Source organism: Balaenoptera physalus (genome assembly GCF_965194825.1).
Source record: "Balaenoptera physalus genome assembly, chromosome: 16".
NCBI lineage: Eukaryota > Metazoa > Chordata > Mammalia > Artiodactyla > Balaenopteridae > Balaenoptera > Balaenoptera physalus.
This window is the reverse complement of record NC_138898.1, coordinates 26825903-26849394: the sequence shown is the minus strand read 5'-3', so window position 1 is coordinate 26849394 and position 23492 is coordinate 26825903. Positions and strand designations below refer to the sequence as shown.

General features: G+C 41.9%; 1 protein-coding gene across 3 annotated transcripts in view; it reads left to right on the top strand.

Annotated features, from left to right (window-relative positions):
• Positions 1-4423: 4423 nt before the first annotated feature.
• The window catches only part of TM9SF4 (transmembrane 9 superfamily member 4), a 54770-nt gene continuing 35701 nt past the window's right edge, over positions 4424-23492 (top strand). For 2 of the 3 annotated variants that reach the window (XM_082431885.1, XM_082431887.1), the window contains exon 1: positions 10619-10699. In XM_082431885.1, the coding sequence (XP_082288011.1) occupies positions 10634-10699 (66 nt within the window). In that variant the 5' untranslated portion in view covers positions 10619-10633. Of the gene's footprint in view, positions 4571-10618; positions 10700-23492 lie in introns of those variants that run through there. The other variant, XM_082431886.1, reaches the window with a different exon arrangement.

The following is a 23492-nucleotide window of genomic DNA, read 5'->3' as shown; positions in this document are numbered from 1 at the left end:
TTTTTTGAGCACATACTTAACAGGGACACAGTTGGGAACACCATAGACCCAGTGTAGGCTTTCATGGAAGAAGGACAATAAGAAATAACCAAAGTATCTCTCTCTCTCTCTATGTGTGTGTGTGTGTTCCCAACTGTGTTGGGGGCAGGGAACATCTCTCTGAGGTGACAGTTGAGCTGAGACCTAATCATGAGAAGGAGCTAATCACACAAAATGTTGAGAGAAGAATATTCCAGAGAGAAGGAATTGCAAGTACAAAGGCCCTGAGGTAGAGATGAGTTTGGCAAGTTCCAAGTAGGTCTGTGTGGCTGGAGCCTGGTGAGTAAAGGGGACAGTGTAGGAGTCAAGGCCAGATCATGCAGGCCCTTGCAGGCCATGGTGAGGACTTGGGATTTTATGTTACCGCAGTGGGAATCATTCGAGAGTTTTAAACAGGGAAGAAACTGTTGATTCTTGTCTTTTAAAAGATGACTTTGACGGTTAAATAGATATTAGAGGTGACAAGAGTGGGTGTAGAAAAACCAGGTAGAAGGCCACCCCAGATGCCCAGGTGAGAGAGGGGAGGGTGGCCTAGGCAAGGATTGCGCTACGGATTGTGACAAAATGACCCCCAATGAATCATGCCTCCTTGAACTCGTGCCTGTGTGTGGTCCCCTCCCACTTTGACTCTGGACTGATCTTGTAACTTGTCTTGATCAACAGATTGTGACAGAGCTGATGCTATGGGATTTCTGAAGCTTAGGCCTTAGGAAGTGACTAGCAGCTTTTGCTCTCACCCTCAGGGACCCTTGAGACCACACTGTGAAGAAGCCTAGGCTGCCCTCGTTGAGGATGAAAGACCATGTGGAGAGAGAGGCCCTTCTGATAGTCAGCACCAACCTCCCAGACATATGAGGCCACCTTGAACCCTCCAGCCCCAGTTGAGCTGTCAGATGAGAGCATATGAAAGATCCCAGTTGAAACCATCAGAATTTCCCAGATGGCCAACTTACACAATCAAGAGAAATAATAAATCATTGTTGTTTTGAGCCACTAAGTTTTAGGGTAGTGCGTTATGTAGCAATAGATAACTGACACCAGTGTGAGAAGGACATAGATTAATACATCCTACCCTTCTCCTTGGAGATATCTAAGGATCGGATTTGCTTCCTCTAAGCCCAGCCCCACCCTCCAATTTTCCTTGGAGAAGCACTTTTGCAGGTGTCTGGAACTACATGCCTCGATGTTCCTATAAGACCCCTCTAGTTTGGGTTTGTTTTTTTCTGTCTGTCTGGATGTACAACGGAGGCATGGACTCGACTCAATGGATTTGAGTCAAGCCTTATCCCCCTTCTGATTTGTTGGGTTACGTTGTCCAAGTTTCTCAACATACCTTTATCTTAATGTTTCCACCATTCCAGAGATAAAAAGCCCAGCCCTACTGACCTCAAAGTAATAATAGCAAACACGTATATAGCACTTACCATGTGACAGGCACTATTCTAATCTTTTGACATATATTAACTTATTCAGCCCACATAACCATCCTATGAGGTAAGGTCTTTTATGATCCATGCTCTACAGATGAGGAAGTTGAGGTTTAGAGAGGTTAAAAAACTTGCCCATCTTCACACCCATTAGCATGGTTATTATTAAATATAACAAAAACAACAGAAAATAACAAGTGTTGGTGAGGATGTGGAGAAATTAGAACCCTTGTGCATAACTGATGGGAATGTAAAATGATACAGTCACTGTGGAAAATAGTATGCCAGTTCCTCAAAAAGTTAAACATAGAATTACCATATGATTCAGCAATTCCATTTCTGTGAGTACACCCAAAAGAAGTGAAAGCAGGGATTTGAACAGATATTTCATAGCAGCATTATTTACAATAGCCAAAAGGTAGAAACCACCCAAATGTCTTAAGGAATAAAATTCTGATACATGCTACAACATGAACGAAACTTGAAAACATTATGCTAAATGAAATAAGCCAGACAGAAAAGGACAAATATTGCATAATTCCATTTATATGAGGTATCTAGAATAGGCAAATTCATAGAGACAGAAAGTAGAATAGTGGTTACCAGGGGCTGAGGGGAAAGTATAATGCAGAGTTAGAGTTTAATGGGTACAGAGTTTCAGTTTGGGATGATGAAAAGTTTCCGGAGATGGAGGGTAGTAATGACTGCACAAGATTGTGAATGTACTTGATACCACTGAATTGTACACTTAAAAGTGATTAAAATGGTAAATTTTATGTGATGTATATTTTACCACAATAAAAAAAAATTAAGGGAAAAACGAAATTTGCCCATACCACGGAGCTGGGGGGTGACAGAGATGGGATCTAAACCCAAGCAGTCTTACTCCAAGATTCTGATGTATGTATGTTACTAAAGGAGACTGGGTCATGAAAGCCCTATGGGAAAAACAGAAAGTATGAGGGGAAAAATGGAAATACTGAGGAATATGGAACTTTGTTCCTTATCAGTCATCCTTCTTCAGGCATCCAGAAATGGTGGGAAACACCCAGGATTCAAGCTCCAGGAGAACTGATTGCAAGTTTGGAACCTATGGCTTACTAGCTATGAAACTCCAGGCAAATTTCCCCCCCTAGTCTCTCAAACTTCTTCCCCCTTGGGGATTTATCTGTTGTGCTCCTCTTCAGGATACCTGTGTGGGTCACAAGAGTTAATAAGTGTGTGTTTCAATTATCTATTGCTGCACGAGAAACTCATCCAAAATCTAAAACAACCGGGCTCAGCTGGGCAGTTTTTTTGTTCCATATAGTGTCAGATAAGGTTATGCATGTGGCTGCATTCAGTTGGCAGTTCAGCTAGGGTTAGAATGTCCATGATGACTCCATTTGTATGCCTAGTGCTCAACTAGAATTTCCAGAGTAACTTGAGGAGATGGCTGGGCCTCTCTCCCTCTCCATGTGGCTCTCCAGCTGGGTAGCCAGACATCTTTAGACCCAAGATGATGGAAGCAGAAGCTACCAAGTCTCTTAAGGCTTAGACCCAGAACTGGCAGAGTCATCTCTACCACATTCTATTGGCTAAAGCAAATGATGTGGCCAGCCAGATTCAAAAGGAGGAGAACAAGAGTCTACCTCTTGGCGGGAGAAACAGCATGCTCATGAAAAGATGGGAAGACTTGTTGGCAGCCTTCTTTGTCTTGCAATTCACCATAGTGGTGCTTGTAGGTGGGCAACAGAGTTCAACTGCCCCCTGCCAAGAAGTAGGATTAGATAAGAGAGTCTTATGAATAGTTTTAGCATAATGTTAAATGCTGCAGCATACAACAAATGTTCAGTAAGTGATTATTATTATTAACCATTATTATTCTTTTGTCTTTTTAAAATTAATTAATTTATTTATTTTTGGCTGTGTTGGGTCTTTGCTGCTGAGCATGGGCTTTCTCTAGTTGCGGCGAGCGGGGGCTGCTCTTCGTTGCGTTGCGCAGGTTTCTCATGTTGCAGAGCACGGGCTCTAGGCACGCGGGCTTCAGTAGTTGCCACACGCGGCATGTGGGATCTTCCCAGACCAGGGCTCGAACCCGCGTTCCCTGCATTGGCAGGTGGATTCTTAACCACTGCGCCACCAGGGAATTCCCACCATTATTATTCTTTTACAACTTTTCCTGACAGTTGCAGATAGCACTGGTACTGTATCCACCTTACAGTGATACATGGACCAAAAGAACTTTCAGGTCTCTCCCAATTTTAACACCACAACTTTTTGAGTCTCCTTTTCCAGCTACTGGAAACTGAGGCTTAGGAAGGTAGAGTGACTTGCCTCGAGTCACACACTTAGGTAACTAGCACATGGTTAAGTCCACATTCAAAGATGTTTCCCTCCACTAAAGATGCTGCTTTTACTTCATTCATTTAATAAGTAGTGTATTGTGTTGGGCACCTAACATAGGCCAGAAGGAGTATACATAAGAGTATAATGACAATTATTTATTGAATAATAGTAACATTATGTCATTGGATCCTCATCATAAACCTATGATGAAGGTATTATAATCATCCCCTCTGCATTTCACAGATGAGAATGAGGCAGAGCGAGGTTAAATAAAAGACAGGATCCTACCCACATAGAAATTATATTTTATTGGAGAGGATATAGGATAGTCAAGCAAGTAATTAAATATATAATTACAAATTATTCTGCTAATAGAGCCCTGGTATCCATCCCACTCACCCATATCAGGGGCCTCAGGTAACCCTGGCAACGGGTCTTCCTGCCAATAGTAAAAATGGAGTCCACAGAACAAGTGCGTTTACTCACACCTCTATTACCCACAATGCAGTGTCAAGAGTGGGAGGAGCAGGCTCTGCCAGGAGCTAACATGGCTCCCGTAGTTACACCATTCTCTCTTTTCACCTAATCAGCGACCTGACTCCCCAGACCAAGCTACCGATCAGCAGCTAACTCTTCTTTGCCCCTCCACTCACCACCACGAAAGGAGCGACTGAAGGCAGGCAGCACCTTGCGGAGTTAAACTCCGTAACCAGGGAAACCCTACTTCCGCTGACGTCATTACGGCGACACGTGGATCCAAGATGGCGGCTGTGATGGTGAGTGAAGGACGCTCCGGGAGCCGGAGACGGAGCGGGGCCCTCCGGGGGATCCCAGGACTTTCCGGCGTCCCATGCCTGGCCCGAGCCACCTCAGGGACCCCTAGTGCAGGCCTGAGGGACATCCCTGACAGGGCTCGACTCCCCCAAACTCCCCCTCCCCGGCCTTTGCCCCGCACTCAGTCTTGTCAAGGCCCGAAGTTTTGGGGGAGGCACTGGGTCGGAGGAAAGGTCTCAGCCACCGCCTCCGTCGGTTCCTATTCTGGCTTTGGTCTCCGCATCCTGTGACTCCCATTTCCCAGTTTTCACTTTCCAGCCCTGATCTCTCTGAAGAGCCCCCAGTTATTGCCACCTTCGCTCCTCCCTCTCACGTCCAGACCCTTCTCTCTCCGCCTCCCCACTGTCTTGACCAGTCCGCGGATGCGTTCTCACCTCTGACCAACCTCCCAGCCCAAATCCTGTGTCAGATCTTTTCCAGAGCCCTGTCTTCACCTCTACCCTCAGCTGTTCCCACCGCGCACTTGTCTTGACTGCCGATACCCGGAAGCATGCCTTTGCCCCCCCCACCCCACCCCCGCGCCATCCTCCATCCCCAGATTCTTCCCTAATCATTTCTCTTGTCTTCTCTCAACTCTCTGCCTCTCTCATAGGGAGCTTTTATCCCACTGGTTTTCAAACTTAACTGTGCATAAGACTCGGGGTGTGTGCGGGGAGGCTTGTTAAAAATGCAGTTTCCAAAGATTCTAATTCCTTAGGGCTAGACGATGCCCAGGAATCTGCACTTTTATTAGCACTCTAGTGATTATGATCGAGGTGGTCTGTAACTACGTTTTGAAAAACACTGTACCAGCCCCGCCTGGCCCCCTCCCCTTCCTATGCCCCTACAGGGCCACACAGCTCTTTAGGATGAAGCCTGTGTGTGAATAAGGGTATGTGGATAAGCTGTGCCTGGAAAGTGGGTCAGAACTTGCTAGCTTCTGGTAGAGAACGCTGGAAGTAGATCTATGAAGGGCTGGCCCTTTCTTCTTCCAGAAGCTCGGCTCACATTCTACTTGTCAAGAGACCAGAACCAAAATTGAAGTCACTTAGTCCAGAGTGATTGTCTAGGTGTTCCTGTATGTTGCTTCCTCAGCAGATAATTGCATCCTGGGAGTGCACGCAAAGGACGTTTGACTTTAGTAAAGGAAAATTGTTGTTTAAATTCTTTGGTGTTGATTTTCTCCAAACAAGGGTAGGTTATTGGCTGATAACAAATTTCCCTCCTTCTGTTAACCAACTGATAAATTATCCTTTTTGTTTAATAAAGGGATTCCTTGTTTAGAACCTCAGAGGTCAGGTAAAAGTCTTCACAGTCTTGCCTGATTTTTGTGGTCTGAGACCACAGAAAAAAATCCCAAAAGTGGTATGTTGAAACCCATTTTTTTTCTGGACCACATTCAGAACAAGGATGGCGTAAGAACTTAACAGGAGAAGTCACACCCTCTTTTGCCATAGGGAAAAGTTCAATAAAGTGGCATTTATAGCATTGTACTGGGAACTTCCTGCCCTGTTCTGAGGTTTTTAAGAGGTAATAAGTTAACATATTTCTGGTACACATTTATTTAATCAACAAATATGAGGGCCTGCTCTGTGCCAAGACCTAGGGATGTTCTGGTGAATTAGAGGGTCAAGGTCCCTACCCTCGTGGAGCCTTTCTAGTCTGAGGAGACAGGCAGTGAGTAAGTAAACAAATACATGAACAAGGTAATGTCAGTTAGTAGTAAGTGCTATGAAGACGGCAAGGTGAAGTGGTAGTGATTGGGGTTGACAGGGTGATGCACCTGCTTTGCATTAAGTGGTCAGAGAAGTCTTCTCAGAGAAAGTGACATGAGTTGAGACCTGATTGACAAGAAGGAACTAGCAATGCAAAGAGTGTTCCAGGTAAAGGAGATGGCAAGCGTAAAGGGCCAAGGTGGGAAAGAGTATGTTTGAGGAACACAGAAGGCTGGAGGGACTGAAATGTGGTGAGGAGTCAGGGTGTGGTGCAGAGAATGATACAAGATGAAATGGGAGAGAGGCAGGAAGAGCTGTGTTTCTAGAAGCATGCCTATTATTGTGGTGGGTTGTAGTCTACAGTTTGTAGTCTGTGGACTGCGTTTTGAAAGACTGTTCTGTTAGGTGCTTCCCCTTCCCATCCTCTCCAGAACGTTACATTAAGGGAGCGGGCTTGTTCTCAGTCTGCAGAGAAACAATGGAAAGGAGTTTGGATTTTATTCTAAGCACAGTGGAAAGCGCAGTGATTTCGTGTTTGTTGTGTCACCTGGGAGTGTCGTCCTGTGCTTTCATGGTGAATACTGTAACTGGTTTCAAGAAACTGAGGATGTAATGTATACAGTGACCCACAGAGGCCATTTTAAAGAGTGCACATGAGAAACTTCACATTTGATGCAATAGTGAAAAGGCATGGAAGCAAGTTTATTACAGGGAGATATGTGTGACAGGCAGAGTGGGCAGATGGACTTGAGCTTGGTCTGTGTTAAGCACTTTATTACACGGAAGTCAGAACAATCCCCACACCCTCGTACACATAGGTTGTTGCACAGCTGTCGGGAATGGAAGTGTGTGGATCTGCTTTGGGGTATCTGGGTTTTGAGGCAAGTCATACAACGAAAGAGGAAGTGAGCTAATAGATTCAGTGACCGTGGGAACATGCTGGGTTTTGGTTTATTCTTTTGTTTTGAAAGTTAGGGTTGTGGACGCAAGTTTCAAGTGGTATTTCTGTGTTTTTCCCCCTTCCCCTCCTTAGTGATTGGTTCTTCTTCCCCGGGGGTTGGCTGCCACCTCCCAGGTCTGTGTTAGCACAATGGGTGTTTCCTGAACTTCCTGCAGCATAGGAGTAGATGGCTGGTGTAAACTGAAGTTCTCTCTAGTTTTCCTGCCTTCCTCCTGCCCTGGATTTAGATGACTCTATAAAGTTACAGGATACTGAGTTGATCTAGCTGGGTCTGAGGTGAGAAGCAGGCTCATATCTCACTCCTTATGGAACTCTTGAGCATATGGAATATGCTTTGGGGAATATTATTTTCATGGAACTTGGGAAATGTCCATTGAGTGCATTTCTAGGCATCTCAGGAGTCTAGAAACCTCCATTTGGAGAATAAAACTCTGTGTATTTCTCTCACATAATCATTGTTTATACTGTTTTGGGTTTTATCTTTCTCCCTTTTTATTGGATTATAATTCATATACCATAAAATTCACCCTTTTAAAGTTTACAGTTCAGTGGTTTTTAGTGTATTGACAAACTTGTGCAACCTTCACTGCTCTCTACTTCCAGAATATTTTCGTCACCCCATAAAGAAACCCATTAGCAGCCACTTCCCACTCCCCCCTTCCCCCCAGTCCCTGGCAACCACTAATATACTTTATGTCTGTAGAGATTTTTCTTTTCTGGACATTTCATATAAATGGAATCAAACAATATGTGGTGTTTTGTATCTGACTTTTTTTTTTTTAACATGGCATAATGTTTTCAAATGTCATCCATGTTGTAGCATGTATCAATATTTCATTCCTTTTTATGGTCAAGTAATATTCCATTGTATGGATAGACCTCGTTTTGTTTATCCTTTCATCTGTTGATGGACTTTGGGATCGTTTCCACTTTTTGGCTGTTACGAATAACGCTGGTATGATCATTTTGTGTACAAGTTTTTGCGTGAACATAGGTTCTCAGTTTTCTTGGGTATATATCTAGGAGTGGAATTGCCGGGTCAGTTCTCACTGTTTGAGGTCACTTGGGTTTGATCCAGTCCAGAGGCAGAGGAATGGCCTGAATGACCTCAGGGTTCCTTTGAGCAGATGGAAGCAGTGCTAGCCAGTTCCCCCCCCGCCCCCCGTTCCGCCCCGCACCGACCCCCCAACCCAGTCAGAAGCACAGGAACCGTTTTTAGTGATGGAGTCTGGATGATAGAGGCCTGGAACAAGAGGCAGGAGGCCCGGACTCTGCTAGCACTCCTGCGTGTGGCAAGTTGCTGTCTCCCCGGGGCCTCACATGTGGGTGGGCATCAGCCCATTGAGGAAGGGGCACTGGAGCAGGAGTCAGCAGCCGGAGCTTCGTCCCAGCACTGCCACTGATCGACCGTGTAGCCTGGGGCAGATGGTTTTGGCTTTATTGGTTTGTTTCAACACATGTCATATGTGAAATTAAGATTTAGACTTGAGGATTTCTAAATTCTTGGTTGAAAATTTTGTGGTTTACAGTACTTGTCTTTCAGGTGATTTTTGCTGATATGCCTATAAAATCAGATTGATTTTTTTTTTTCATGACCATAATCCCTGTGGTCTTCCCAAGCGGCTGTCTGTTGGTTGTGTTGTCTGATCTCTCGAGTTGCTCCACCTGGCACATGTTCTGCAGGAGTCACTACGTCCTTGGAGCTGAGGCGCCGACACCAGGCCTTGGTACAAATGTGTTTCTCTGAGGAATCCCTTTAAAGGAGTGCCCTTAATCCCCTCAGGAAGTCCAGAGAAGCCAGAGATGGCATTAAGTTGCCTCTTGGTTTCTCTTTTACAACTTGGACAAAAGTTCCCCTTTGATCTCAGCATTAAAGAAGCAGGTCACAGAATGTTGGAGAAGGTTGAGTTTTGATCTCTGGGCACTGGCAGGAAGGTGGGAAGGACCCAGGATGAACAGGGCCATCTGGCCGTAGACGAATGTTAGGAGCCACCTACCACCCCAAACCTGCTTTGATCCCTGAACCATTTGCTGACACTGGTATTTCCCAAGTGGGGCACAGCTGGGGACACCCGCGACTTCTTGGTTCCGTCTCATTCCTCTTCATTGCTTCCTTCTCTGCCCCTACCATGAGTTCTCACCTATGCCCGAGCATTAAACTGACAGACCTCCCAGGGTTTGAAGCCTGAAGGTTTTGTATTCAGAGGGTATGCTAAATGCTACTAGCAGTTCTTAAAAAACAAAATCAAATCACAAATTGGAGCTGAATTCGTAAGCCAGTTTAGAAGGGAGTCTGGGTGCCCTGGCAAGTCACTTAACATCTTTGGGCCTCAGTTTCTAATGAAGTAGATCAGATGCTATAAATTGACAGTTTATGGACCGCATCTTCACATGGATTTGACTGGGGTGGTGGGAGTGGAGGACGGAGATTGGCAGGCACAGGCCTTTAAATTTTTTCTAATCAGTTGCCAATATTTAATAGGGAGATTTCACATTACAAAAACTCTCAATTTTCATTTTTTCTTGAAAATTTGGGCCCAAGTTCCCCGTCAGGAGCATTCCCCGTGCAGGACCCGGTTCGTCATTTTCTCTTCCACTCCCTCGTGTCCATGCAGGACCCGGTTCGTCATTTTCTCTTCCACTCCCTCGTGTCCATGCAGGACCCGGTTCGTCATTTTCTCTTCCACTACCTCGTGTCCTGTTCCCCCGCAGCTTCCCCGTTTAGGTGACTTGCCTGGCCCTTCTAGGCGGTTGAACTTGCAACCCCTGAATGAGGTGGTCTCTATAAAATTTTTCCTATTTTGACATTCTGATTCAAAAGCAATATTAAAAGGTTGTGGTAGTCCCCTATGTTACCTAACTTTGAGGGGGAAATTTCTGCTCACAAGATACATTTCATTTGATAAACCATAGGCTCATCCATTATTCCGTCTAATCCTTACAAAAGCCCATTTTACAAATGAAGAAACTAAGGCTTGGTCTAAGGACCTGGGCTAGAATCTGACACTCTGATTGGTTTTATGACTTTGGGCAAACTATTTGCTTCTTTAAACCTGTTACTTTAAAAACATTTTTTTTTAATTGTGGTAAAATAGACATAACATAAAATTTATCATTTTAGCTATTTTAAGTGTACAGTGGCATTAAGTACATTCACATTATTGTGCAGCTATCACCACCATCCATCTTCAAAACTTTTTCATCTGAATCGGTTTCCTTATTTTTAAAATGAGGATGATACGCTCCTCAAAGGATTGTTGTGATGATTAAATGAAATATGAGATGAACATGCGTAGTGCAAAGAGAGCTCTCTGTAACTTTCCTACCCCAAGGTTTGAAGTCTTTAGGAGATGAGCCATCTAAGCCTGTTGCTTGGGCTGAGAGTCCTTTTACAAATACCCAGGGGGAGAGAGAGGGTCAGTGCATTTTTTATGTTTTATTTCTGCCCTTGCTAGCCTCAAGGTTTGGGTCTGGTTGTCTTTTGCTTGGTGAAGGTAGTAGTTACTAGTTTCACCTGGACTTCCACAGCCTGCTGTGGATTGTTCCCTACCCCCAAAGAAAAGCTTTGAGTCTTTTTGTGTGTCTCTGCTCAACAGCTATTCTGTGTCTCTGGGCTCTGAAATAAAGGCTACGTTTCAGTCTCCTGTGGCTAATTTGGTTCTGGTTTGGTTTTTTTGCTTGTGTGATTGTTTTGGTTCATTTGTTTGTTTGTTTTTCTTCCTGAGGTCTTTAGCTCCATGGTGGCTGCTTGGTAAGTGGTCTTTGGCTGTCATTAGCTGTCCTTCATGTGTGGTTGCATTCTAACGGAGCTTTAACTGATTAGGTAACTGATTTCAGTTAACTGTTGGCAAACTGTGCCCCAAAGCCTTTTTCTTTTTCTTTTTCTTTGTTCTTCGCAGCCCTGGGGAGCAGTTACTGAGTGATCTTAAAATGGTGACTGTGTCTTTGAAAAGGAAAAAGAAGAATCTAGCTTACTCTTAAGGGAAGGTGCTGCTTTTGCAGCAGGAAAGGCACGGAATAGAAACCAGGAAGGCTGTTCAGATTGGCCAGACTATCGCTAGGTGATGCTGTTTATGGGAAAGACGACTGTAAGGCAGAGGGCTCCAGAAAACAAAAGGTTAACTTCTGCCCACAGAGAAATATGAGTGAATGAAATAATTTTCAGTTCTCAGGGGAAACTTCCTATTTTCTTTGGAAGAAGTTAATTGTTCATACCTTTCAAACTGGGTGGTGCAAATTTGGGCGGGGGGTGAGGGGTAATTTTTGGTCCTAGTAGTCCTTCATTGGGCTGTTGTTTAGGTGAATATTTTCTGCGTGCCCAGCCCCCAAGAATAAAGTAGAGAGGGAGGGCAAGACCTTGATTCTTAGGCCTCTCGAGCTTTATAACTTTTCAGGTCACCCATATCTTTGCCAGTGATAGGGTGTTATATTACAGCACAAGGGCTTCTAGATTGCCATCACCTTGTTCCTTGACATGCTGCCTTTGCAGTCTTGTGACTTGGAAACCAAGTAAAGCAAAACAACGTTGAATGGACTGGTTCACCTCTCCTAGGACTCTGCTCCTTTCATGGCTCTGAACGTGCAGCAGATGTTTCCTAAATACTTAATTGGCTTTTCAAACTGAACCTCATGTGAGAGTTTCTGTGGTGATCAATTAAAAATTAAAAGAAGATATAAAGGAATTTCCCAAGAAGCAGGTACTTTGCTTCTCCCTAATTTCCTTACAGAAATGAAATATGGGTCAAACATCCTCTATGAGGCTGTCAGGGCTACAGAGGTAATTAAGTCAGATAATCACAAAAGTTGGAATGGGATCCAGTACAGGGGTCTTTATCAAGGGCCCGTGAACTTCTAGGTCCTTTGATCCTCTTGGAATCATACGTCAGATTCTGCATTTTGGAGTTTTTTTCTGGGAGCAGCGTCTATAGCTTTTTTAAGATTCTTAGGGGGATTTGCAACACTTCCCCAAGATTAAGAATTACTGATCTGGTCTGGTTACCCACACACCTGGCTCCAGAATCTCCTCTGCATCATTCTTACCTTGTAGCTCCCATTTTCTGCACATCTTCGGGGGAACTTGCCCAAGTATTTTCAGAGGCAGCCTTCCCCTTCTTAAAGTGTCAATGTATTTATTTTGAATATAGGTAATCCATATACGTGGGAAAAAGTATGAAAGCTATAAATGAAAAGAAAGTCACTCAGCTACCCCCCCATCCATTCATCAGGTATAGTCTTTGATTTTTAAAAAAATGTTTCTCCAGAACATCTTTATGCACATAAAACATCTATTTTTAAAAACCTTTTGTTATAAAATTTTTCCAACATACACAAAAGTAGAAGAAATAGTATAAAGAACCTCTATAACCCATTACCCAACTTCAACAATTACTGTTATATTGCCAAACTTGTTTTGTCTATACCTCCCCCTAGCTGATTTTTTTTTTCTTCAGGTTTATGAAGGTATCATTTAACACCATAAAATTACCCATTTTAAGTGTACAGTTCAGTAATTTTTCATATAGACTTATACAACCATCTTCATAATGACACAAAGTTTTAGACATTTCTGTCACCCCAACAAATTCCCTTACAGTCAAGGGATTGACACTTGCAGCCAATAATCCCTGTTCCCACAGCCAGCCAACCACTGATCTGCTTTCTGTCTCTATAGATTTGCGTTTTCTGTCTCTATAGATTTGCCTTTTCTGGGCATCTCATGTAAGTGAAATCATGTAGTACATAGACTTTCACATCTGGCTTCTAACTAGCATAATGTTTTTGAGGTTCATCCATGTTGTAACATGAATTGGTAGTTTTTATTGCTGAATGGTATTCCATTGTACAGCTATACTACATTTTGTTTATCCATTCACCAATTGATGGGTGTTTGGGTTATTTCCAATTTTGGACTATTGTGATCAAAGCTGTTAGGAACGTTCACGTGCAAGTCATTGTATGGACATATATTTCCTTTTCTTTTGGGTAAATGCCTAGGATTGGAATTACTGGATAGTATGTTAAGTTTATGTTTAACTATTTAAAGATACTGCCAAACTTTATGTATTCTGGATGCAAGTCCCCTATCAGATATGTGATTTACAAAGGTTTTTCCCCTAGTCTGTGGCCTGTTTTTCATTTTCTTAATGATATCTTTTGAAGTATAAAAGTCTTAGATTTAGATGAAATTCAATTTATCAATTTTTTAAAATATAGATTGTGCTTTTGGTGTTGTATCTAAGACACCTTTGCCTAACCCAGGGGCACAGAGATTTTCTCCTAGAAGTTTTATCATTTTAGCTTTTCTATTTAGGTCTATGATCTATTTTTAGTTAATTTTTGTATATGATGTGAGGTTCCTTTTGCACTGTCCAGGTACCATTTGTTGAAAGGACTATCCTTTCCCTATTGAATTGCTTTGGCAACTTTGTTGAGAGTCAATTTACTGTAAATGCAAAGATTTATCTCTAGACTTTTAATTTTGTTCCATTGGGGGTTTTTTTTTGTTTTGTTTTGTTTTTTTATTTATTTAATTTATTTATTTTATTTTTGGCTGTGTTGGGTCTTTGTCGCTGTGCACAGGCTTTCTCTAGTTGCGGGGAGCAGGGGCTACTCTTTGTTGCGGTGCACGGGCTTCTCATTGCAGTAGCTTCTCTTGTTGTGGAGCACAGGCTCTAGGCACGTGGGCTTCAGTAGTTGTGGCTCGCGGGCTCTAGAGCACAGGCTCAGTAGTTGTGGCGCATGGGCTTAGTTACTTCACGCCATGTGGGATCTTCCTGGACCAGGGCTCAAACCAGTGTCCCCTGCATTGGCAGGCGGATTCTTAACCACTGCACCACCAGGGAAGTCCATGTTCCATTGGGTTTTATGCTTATCCTTACCACACTGTCTTGATTACTGTAGCTTTATAATTGCTTAGAAATTGTTAGTATAAATCCTCTAGTTTTGTTCTTTTTTGAAGTTGTTTTGGATATTCTGGGTCCTTTGTGCTTCCAGGTAAATTTTAGGGTCAACTTGTCAGTTTCAACAAAAAAGCCTACTGGGATTTTGATAGGGATTGCACTGAATCTATAGATTAGTCCGGGGAGAATTGCCATTCTAACAATATTGTCTTCCAATCCAGTATGGAATGTCTCTCCAATTGTTTAGATCTTCTTTTGTTTTTCTTAGCAATGTTGTGTAATTTTCAGTGTACAAGTCCTTTTTGAAAACTTATTTCTAAATATTTTATTCTTTTTGAAGCTACTGTAGATGGAGCTATTTTCTTTTCTTTTTTTTCTTTTTTTTGGCCGCACCGTGCAGCATGCGGGATCTTAGTTCCCTGACCAGGGATCAAACCTGGTCCAGTAGTTAAGACTGCCAGGGAAATCCCTGGAATATTTTCTTAATTTTATTTTTGGATTGTTCGTTGTTAGTGTCTAAAAATACAATTAATTTTTATGTATTGATCTTGTAGTCTGTGACCTGGCTCAACTTGTTTATTAGTTGTAGTTGTTGTTTTGTGGATTTCTTAGGATTTTCTACATACAAGATATGTGATCTGCAAATAAAAGCACTTTTACTTTTTCCTTTTAATCTGGATGACTTTAATTATTAGCTTTAGTGCACATTATTTGCATTTATAGAACAATGTTGAATAGAAATGGCAAAAGTGGACATCCTTGCCTTGTTCCCCTTCTTAGGGGGAAGCATTCAGTCTTTCATCATCAAGTATGATGTTGGCCGTGGGTTTTTCAAAGCTACCATTTATCTGATTGAGGAAGTTCTTTTTTATTCCTCGTTTGTTGAGAGTTTTTATCACGAATGTGTGTTGGATTTTGTCAAGTGCATTTTCTGCATCAGTTGTGATTATTGTATAGTTTTTTTCCTTTATTCTATTTATATGGTGTATTACATTATTTGATTTTCAGATATTAAGCCTACCTTGCATTCCTGGGCTAAACCCCACTTGGCCATGATGTGTAAACCTTTTTATATGTTGCTGGATTCAATTTACTAATATTTTGTGAAGGATTTTTCTGTCTGTGTTCCTGAGGAATATTTGTAGTTTCCTTTTCTTGTGATGTCTTTGGCTTTGGTACATTCTTTTAAAAAATTTATTTAGACAAATGAGATTATGCTATACATACACTGCTGTGCATCTTACTTTTTTTTTCTACTTAATATCTTATGTTAGCAGTCTTTCAATAATAATTCTACCTTCCATTTAAGTATATATTGTGCGAAATTGCCCTCCCCAAATTTACCTATATCTAGTGTATTCAGATTTTTTTTAAACTTTGTGACTCTGAAAGGTAAAAGAGCTGTCATTATTTTCATTTACAGTTTTTAGATTATGAATGATGTTGAGCATCTTTTTGTGTCTGACCATTTGAACCTTTTTCTTTTTAACTGCCCATTCTTATCCTTGTGGGTTATTTGTCCTTTATTGGTTTGTAAGAGCTCTTGGTGTATTGAAGAAATTAGTCCTTTGTCAGGTGTGTGGGAAATATTTTTATTCAAATTGTCTTTTTCTTTTTCTATGGTGATTTTTTTTTTCATTTTCTTCCTTCTTCCTTTATATTCTTTTTCTTAATAGCTTCTGGATTTTGTTTTCTTCTTAGAAAACTTTCCATGTCAAGATTGTTTAAAAGTATAGCTATATTTTCTTCTAATACTGCTCTTATTTCAGTTTGTACGTTGAAGTCTTTTCTGTCTTCTCCAATACCAGTTTGGATAGCTCTGTATTTTAATATTTAGTAGAACTAGTATGCCTTCATTATTTTTCTTTTCAAAATAATCCTGAAGTAAAGGGTAAGTGTGAAACTGACTAGAGTGATTTGTTTATTGGTAGAAAAGCACTGAATTGGGGGAGGGACAAGGAAGACAAAGTATTGGAGAGGAAAAGAATTAGAGAGGGAGGGTAAAGGGAGACAAAAAGCAATTAATCTGTGCCATCAAGTTCTTTGGATACCTCGAATCATGACCTAAAATTATCTCTGAGTATGGCTCCCACAGTGGGGACAAACTTCTGATCACTCAGCTCTGCCAGGTTTGGGACAGCTGGACTTCCTTTACTCTGCTGATAATTTGCTGTATGAACACGTCACTTCCCCTCTCTGGCCTCCTGGATTACTTGACCCTGAGGTTCTTCAAAAGATGTCTTTTTTTAAAATAAATAAATTTATTTATTTATTTATTTTTGGCTGCGTTGGGTCTTCGTTGCTGCACGGGCTTTCTCTAGTTGTGGTGAGCGGGGGCTACTCTTCGTGGCGGTGCATGGGCTTCTCATTGCGGTGGCTTCTCTTGTTGCAGAGTACGGGCTCTAGGCACACAGGCTTCAGTAATTGTGGCACGTGGGCTCAGTCATTGTGGCTCGTGGGCTCTAGAGCGCAGGCGCAGTAGTTGTGGCGCACGGGCTTAGTTGCTCTGTGGCATGTGGGGTCCTCCCGGACTAGGGCTTGAACCCATGTCCCCTCCATTGGCAGGCAGATTCTTAACCACTGCGCCACCAGGGAAGTCCCAAAAGATGTCTTTATGGAACCCAACTCTGGGTGGAACTTTGCCTTGTTTTGTTCAACCTTTAGGTTGCTTGGGTTGATGGAATGTCCCATATTTTCAAGGGAATCATGAATTTCTTGAGTTTCACGGAAGGTAATAAGGCTTCTGGTTCACTCTCCTCACTAGGGTAGGGATATCCCCTTTCACCTCCTTCCTTGGTCACCTCCTTCTCTCTGATTTGCTCATGGTTATGGCCATTTCCTTAGCTAGATAACTCTCTTGTTGGAAGTTTCCTTAGATTGAGCATACATCTCCCTCCTTGCAGCGTACTCATTGCTCCTGCCTTCCAGTGCAACCCAGAGCAAAGCCACTCTGCCTTATCAAGCACACACTATGTGTACTTTACTTAATCCTTACCACCATCATCACTCAACCGCCCTGCCATGAGTTTAGTATTATTTTACTATTTTCTTATTACAAATAAGAAACCAGAGACTCAAAGAGTTTAAAAAACTTGCCCAAAGTCACACAGCTAGGAAGTGGTGGGTCAGGGCTTTGAATTCATATCTGTATGGCCCCACAAAGCCTGTGCTTTTTCCACTACACCAGTGGTTCTCAAAGTGTGATCCCAAGACAAGGCCAGCAGTACCAGCATCTCCTGTGAACTTGTTAGAAGTGCAGATTCTCAGGCCCTGCTCCAGAGCTACTGAAAGAGACATTCTGGGGGGTTAGACCAGGAATCTGTTTTAATAATCCCTCCTGGTGATTTCCTTGCCTGTTCAAGTTTCAGAACCACTGCCTCCCATTCTGCTTCCCCACCTGGCTGCTGCTTCTGTTCATATCTGACCAAGAATTTATAGGTGACTCCTCTAGGGCTGGATATTACTATGTCTCTGGAGCAGAAATGTGCTGCACACACACACCTTTCCCCCGAACACATACGCACACGTACTCGGTAACCAGAGTCATTTTTAAAACTGCAGATATGATGTATCTCTTTCCTACTTAAAGTTCTTTAGTGTCTCCCCAATGCACTAAGGAGAAAGCCCAAACTCCTCAGTGTGGCTTTTGTGTGATGTATCCCTTACCCGTTTTCCAGTCTCCTGTCTACACAGACCTATTCATGCTTGCGACTCACATGAACTAGAAATGTTGTCATCACCTGGGAGCTTGTTAGAAATACAGAATCTCAGGCCCCACCCCAGACCTGCTGAATCAGACTCTGCATTTTAATAAGCCCTCCAGGTGATCTGTATGCACATTAAAGTTTGAGAAGCACCAGCCTACACCTCACCTGCCATAAACTCCTTATGGTTGCCCCCAGGCCCTTGTGCCTGTGTTTTGCTCTTTCTGGAACACTTCTCTCTTCCCTCTCCTTTCCCTTCAGGCCCTGGAGTAGGCTTGAGTTCTTAGATCTGCACCCCATCCCTCTAAGACTGGGCTTGTTGCTGCTCCTTTGTACTTCTTAGCCTCTTAACTGATAGGTTAAGAGACTAGGCCCTCCCTAGCATCTGGGACCTAGTGTTGCCATTGGCTGATGACTTGTCTCTGTCCGCCAGCTGGCTGAAAGCTCCTCGTGGGTGTGCATTCTGTGAGGTTGGCACAGTGCCTGACATATAGTAGGTGTTCAATGTAGTGAGCTGATTTCTGTCCTGGTTAGAGCATGGGCCTTGGAGTCAGACTGCTTGGGTATAAATTCTGACTCAGCTAGTGTTATACCGCCTCTCTGAGCCTCAATTTCCTCATCTCTGAAATGAGAATAGTAAGAGTCTCTATCTCATAGGATTGTTGTCAAGATTAATTGGGTTATTGCATGAAAAGAACCTAGAAGTGTGCCTGGCACGTAATCAGTATCCAGTAAATGTTAGCTGCCATTGTTATCGATATCACCATTACATGCTTATCATCTTTTAATGCAACTCACCTGCCTGAAAAGAGCATACCTGTTCCTGTACATTCTGATCTTGGACAAGTTATATAATCTCAGGGTCTCAGGTTAATTGGCAATCATCTGGGAAATGGTGATAGAAATCCCCAGGTAGTTGTAGTTGCCTGAATCGTGTTTGTAAAGTGCTTAGCACAAAGCAGGGACTTGGTAAATGGAAGGAAGGGACTGTTTGTGCCACAGTGCCTTGTACTTACTTTTAGGTGCTCAGTGACTCTGTGGCTTCTTGTTACTTTTTAATGTTGTTTTCCGCCAGGGTGAGTATTTTCTTTGTTGTTATGTCTTTTTTTTTTTTTTTTTTTTTTTTTTTGGCTGTGCTGGGTCTTCGTTTCTGTGTGAGGGCTTTCTCTAGTTGTTGCGAGCGGGGGCCACTCTTCATCGCGGTGCGCGGGCCTCTCACTGTCGCGGCCTCTCTTGTTGCGGAGCACAGGCTCCACACGCGCAGGCTCAGTAGCTGTGGCTCATGGGCCCAGTTGCTCCGCGGCATATGGGATCTTCCCAGACCAGGGCTCGAACTCGTGTTCCCTGCATTGGCAGGCAGATTCTCAACCACTGCGCCACCAGGGAAGCCCTGTTATGTCTTTTTGTTTGTTTGTTTTTTGTGTCTACTTGCTCCATTGGCTTGAGACTTTGGAACAAAAGGGTATTGAAGTCTTTCAGGATTTGCTTTTCATTCCTCTGCAACCTGAGCTCTCATGGAGCCCTTGAGTTCCCCAGGGCAGTGTCTCTCTGCTAAGATTGGAGGATTCTGTTTCAAAAGAACTGGAGTAACTTCTTAGATTTAATTGTCTTGATAACCATAAAAGATTGTAATCCTCTGCCCTGGCTTCACATCACATATCAGATAAGGCAAAAAACTCTGGACTCTGGCTTCCTAGGAAGGGAAATTTAGAACACACATATATTTTTAAAAATTTTATTGAAGTATAGTTGATTTACAATGTGTTAATTTCTGCTGTACAGCAAAGTGATTCAGTTATACATATATATATATATTCTTCTCCATTATGGTTTAACACAGGATATTGAATATAGTTTCCTGTGCTATACAGTAGGACCTTGTTGTTTATTCATCATATATATAATACTTTGCACCTGCTAATCCCAACCTCCCAATCCTTCCCTCCCCCACCCTGCCTCCCCCTTGGCAACCACAAGTCTGTTCTCTATATCTGTGTGGAGTCTGCTTCTGTTTTGTAGATAGGTTCATTTGTGTCGTATTTTAGATTCCACATATAAGTGATATCATACAGTATATGTCTTTCTCTTTTTGACTTACTTTGCTTAGTATGATAATCTCTAGATCCATCAATGTTGCTGCAAATGGCATTATTTCATTCTTTTTATGGCTGGGTAATATTCCATTGTATATGTGTGTGTGTGTGTGTTTGTGTACACAGACACACACACACGTATGTATTTACCACATCTTCTTTATCCATTCATTAGTCAATGGACATTTAGGTTGTTTCCATGTCTTGGCTATTGTAAATAGTGCTGCTGTGAACATAGGGGTGCATGGATCTTTTCAAATTATAGTTTCGTCTGGATATATGCCCAGGAGTGGGATTGATGGATCATATGGCAACTCTACTTTTAGTTTTGTGAGGAACCTCCATACTGTTTTCCATAGTGGCTGCACCAGTTTTCATTCCCACCAGCAGTGTAGGAGGTAGAACACATATATTTTTGATAAGCAAGAAATACTGATGTTAACTGTGGGCTTTTCATTCGTGGCCTTTATTGCATTGAGGTAAGTTCCTTTTATACTTTTTTTTTTTGAGAATTTAAATCATGAATGGATTTTTTTTTTTTTTTTTGCCTTCATTGGACCTTCGTTGTGCGCAGGCTTTCTCTAGTTGCGGCGAGCGGCGAATACTCTTCATTGCGGTGTGCAGGCTTCTCATAGCAGCTGCTTCTCTTGTGGTGGAGCACGGGTTCTAGGCGTGTGGGCTTCAGTAGTTGTGGAGCGTGGGCTCAGTAGTTGTGGCTCGCAGGCTGTAGAGCACAGGCTCAGGAGTTGTGGCACATGGGCTTAGTTGCTCCGTGGCACGTGGGATCTTCATGGACCAGGGCTCAAACCCGTGTTCCCTGCATTGGCAGGTGGATTCTTAATCACTGCTCCACCAGGGAAGTCCATGAATGGATGTTGAACTTTGTTAAATGCTTTTTCTGTGTCTATTGAAAAGATTATGTGATTTTTTCTTTTGTTTTGTTAATGTAGTTTATCACATTGATTGATTTGCATTTGTTGAACCATCCTTGTATCACAGGGATAAATCCCACTTGATCTTGGTGTATGCTCCTTTTAGCAAGATGTTAAATTCAATTTGCTGGTATTTTATTGAGGATTTTTGCATCTGTGTTCATCAAGGATATTCGCCTATAGTTTTCTTGTGGTATCTTTGTCTGATTTTGGTATCAGGGTGATGCTGGCCTCATAAAATGAGTTTGGAAGTGTTCCCTCTTGTATTTTTGGAAGAGTTTAAGGATTGGTATTAACTCTTCTTTGAATGTTTGTTAGAATTTACCTTTAAAGCCATCTAGTCCTGGGCTTTTCTTTGTTGGGAGGTTTTTGATTACTGATTCAGTCTCCTTTTTATTCAATTTGTTGACCTATAATTGTTCACAATAGACCCTTATGATCCTTTTTGTTTCTTAGGCATCTGTTGTAATGTCTACTCTTTTTTTTTTTTTTTATGTCTACTCTTTTATTTCTGATTTTATTTATTTGAATCTTTTTCTCCTTAGGGTTGCTAAGGGCTTGTCAGTATTTTCAAAAAACCAACACAGTTCTGGGTTTTTTTCCCTATTTTTTAACATTCTCTTTTCAATTTATTTCTGCTCTAATCTTATTATTTCCTTACTTCTGCTAACTTGGGCTTAGTTTGTTCTTTTTCTGGTCCCTTGAGATGTAAGGTTGGGTTGTTTGTTTGAGGTTTTTTTTTTTTTAATGTAGGCATTTATCACTATAAACTTCCTTCTTAGTACTGCTTTTGTTGCATTTTGTAAATTTTGGCATTTTGTATTTTTATTTTCTTTTGTTTAAGGTACCTTTAAAATTCTTGTTCAACTTCCTCTTTGATCTAAGAGGGTGTTGTTTAGTTTTCACCTGTTTGCAGATTTTCCCATTTTCTGCTGTCATTGAGTTCTAGTTTCATTCCTTTGTGGTCAGAAAAGATACATGGAATGATTTCACTCTTTTCAAATTTGTTAAGACTTGTTTTGTGACCTAACATGTAGTCTGTCCTGGGGAATGTTTCATGTGCACCTGAGTAGATGTGTATTCTTCTGCTGTTGGGTGGAAGGTTCTATATATGTCTGTTAGGTCCATTTGGTCTGTAGTGTTGTTCAAGTCAGCTGTTTAACAGTTTTCTATCTGGATGTTCTATCCAGTATTGTAATTGGGATATTAAAGTCCCCTACTATTATTGCATTGCTGTCAATTTCTCCCTTCAGATCTGTCAATACTTGCTTTATGTATTTAGGTGCTCTGATGTTGGGTGCATATATATTTATAATTATTTTATCTTCCTATTGAATTAACCCTTTTGTCATCATATAATGACCTTCTTTGTCTCTAGGCACAGCTTTTGACTGAAAGTCTATTTTGTCTGATATAAGTATAGCTACTCCTGCTTTCTTCTGGTTATTGTTTACATGGAACATCTTTTTCTGTCCTTTCACTTTCATTGTGTGTGTCTTTAGATGTGTCTCTTGCAGGCGGCATATCACTGGATCTTGTTTTTTTATCCATTCAGCCACTCTGTGTCTTTTGATTGGGAATTTAATCCATTTACTCCCCAGGTTATTCTAATGTGCATCAGGGTTGAGAACCAGTATCCTAGATGTACAGGTAGGGTACAGAGGTAATAGATGTCTCAGGGATTCTCACAGTAGGTCCTTGGACAGCTGGAAAGGTGGGAGGTGTCAAGAACTCCTTAAATTTGAGGATTTGAAAAAAATCAGTTATCAAGGGGATATAGCAAAGATTAAGAACCGTAGTATTCAACCTGTATGTGAATGGATGATTTTATATTTTTATAGATCAGAGGTTAGTTGATGCTTATTGTTAGCCTGTTTGATAAGGATTTGTTGAGTACTCACATCAACAAAGCCAGACAAGTGATTAGTGCAGGTGGAGAGATGGCAGATACTTAAACCATAATACAACATGAAAAGTGCTATAGTAGGGCCTTAAACAAGTACAGATTTAAATACTTGTCAAATAACTTAAGCAGCAGTCTTTGAACATGTATAGATGTGAAAGTTCATTTGGGTGTTGGGTAGTTTCCAATTTCTTGCCTCTAGTGTCATCATAGGGATATTTGCCAAGTGCCTTGAAAAATAAGGAGGAAAGAGGATAATTCCTCCTGTGGGGATCTGAGGGGTTCTTGAAGGAAGCAACATTTCAACTGGACCTCCAAGTGTAGGTAGGACTTGAATTAGGTAAGGGCAAGTGTCAGAAACAGCCTGAGCAAAGGCCTTGAAGGCAGCCTCACCTGGGCAAGTCTGCTTGCCAAGGGCAGAGACAAACTTGGGGTCTTCCTGAAGTCTTAGAAAGAAAAGGTGGGAGGTGCTGATGGAAAGGCATCTTGGGGCCAGCAGGTAGAGTTCATTCCATACCAAGCTAGAATTGCTCTAACCTAGGCGTTCAGAACAGTGATGTTTTCTTTTGCCTAATTTATTTTATTATTTTTCTTAAGTGGTATAAATAGGTATAATCCCCAAAGAAAAACTAGAAAATACAGATATGCAAAAAAGGAAAACATCACTTCATTTTCTCA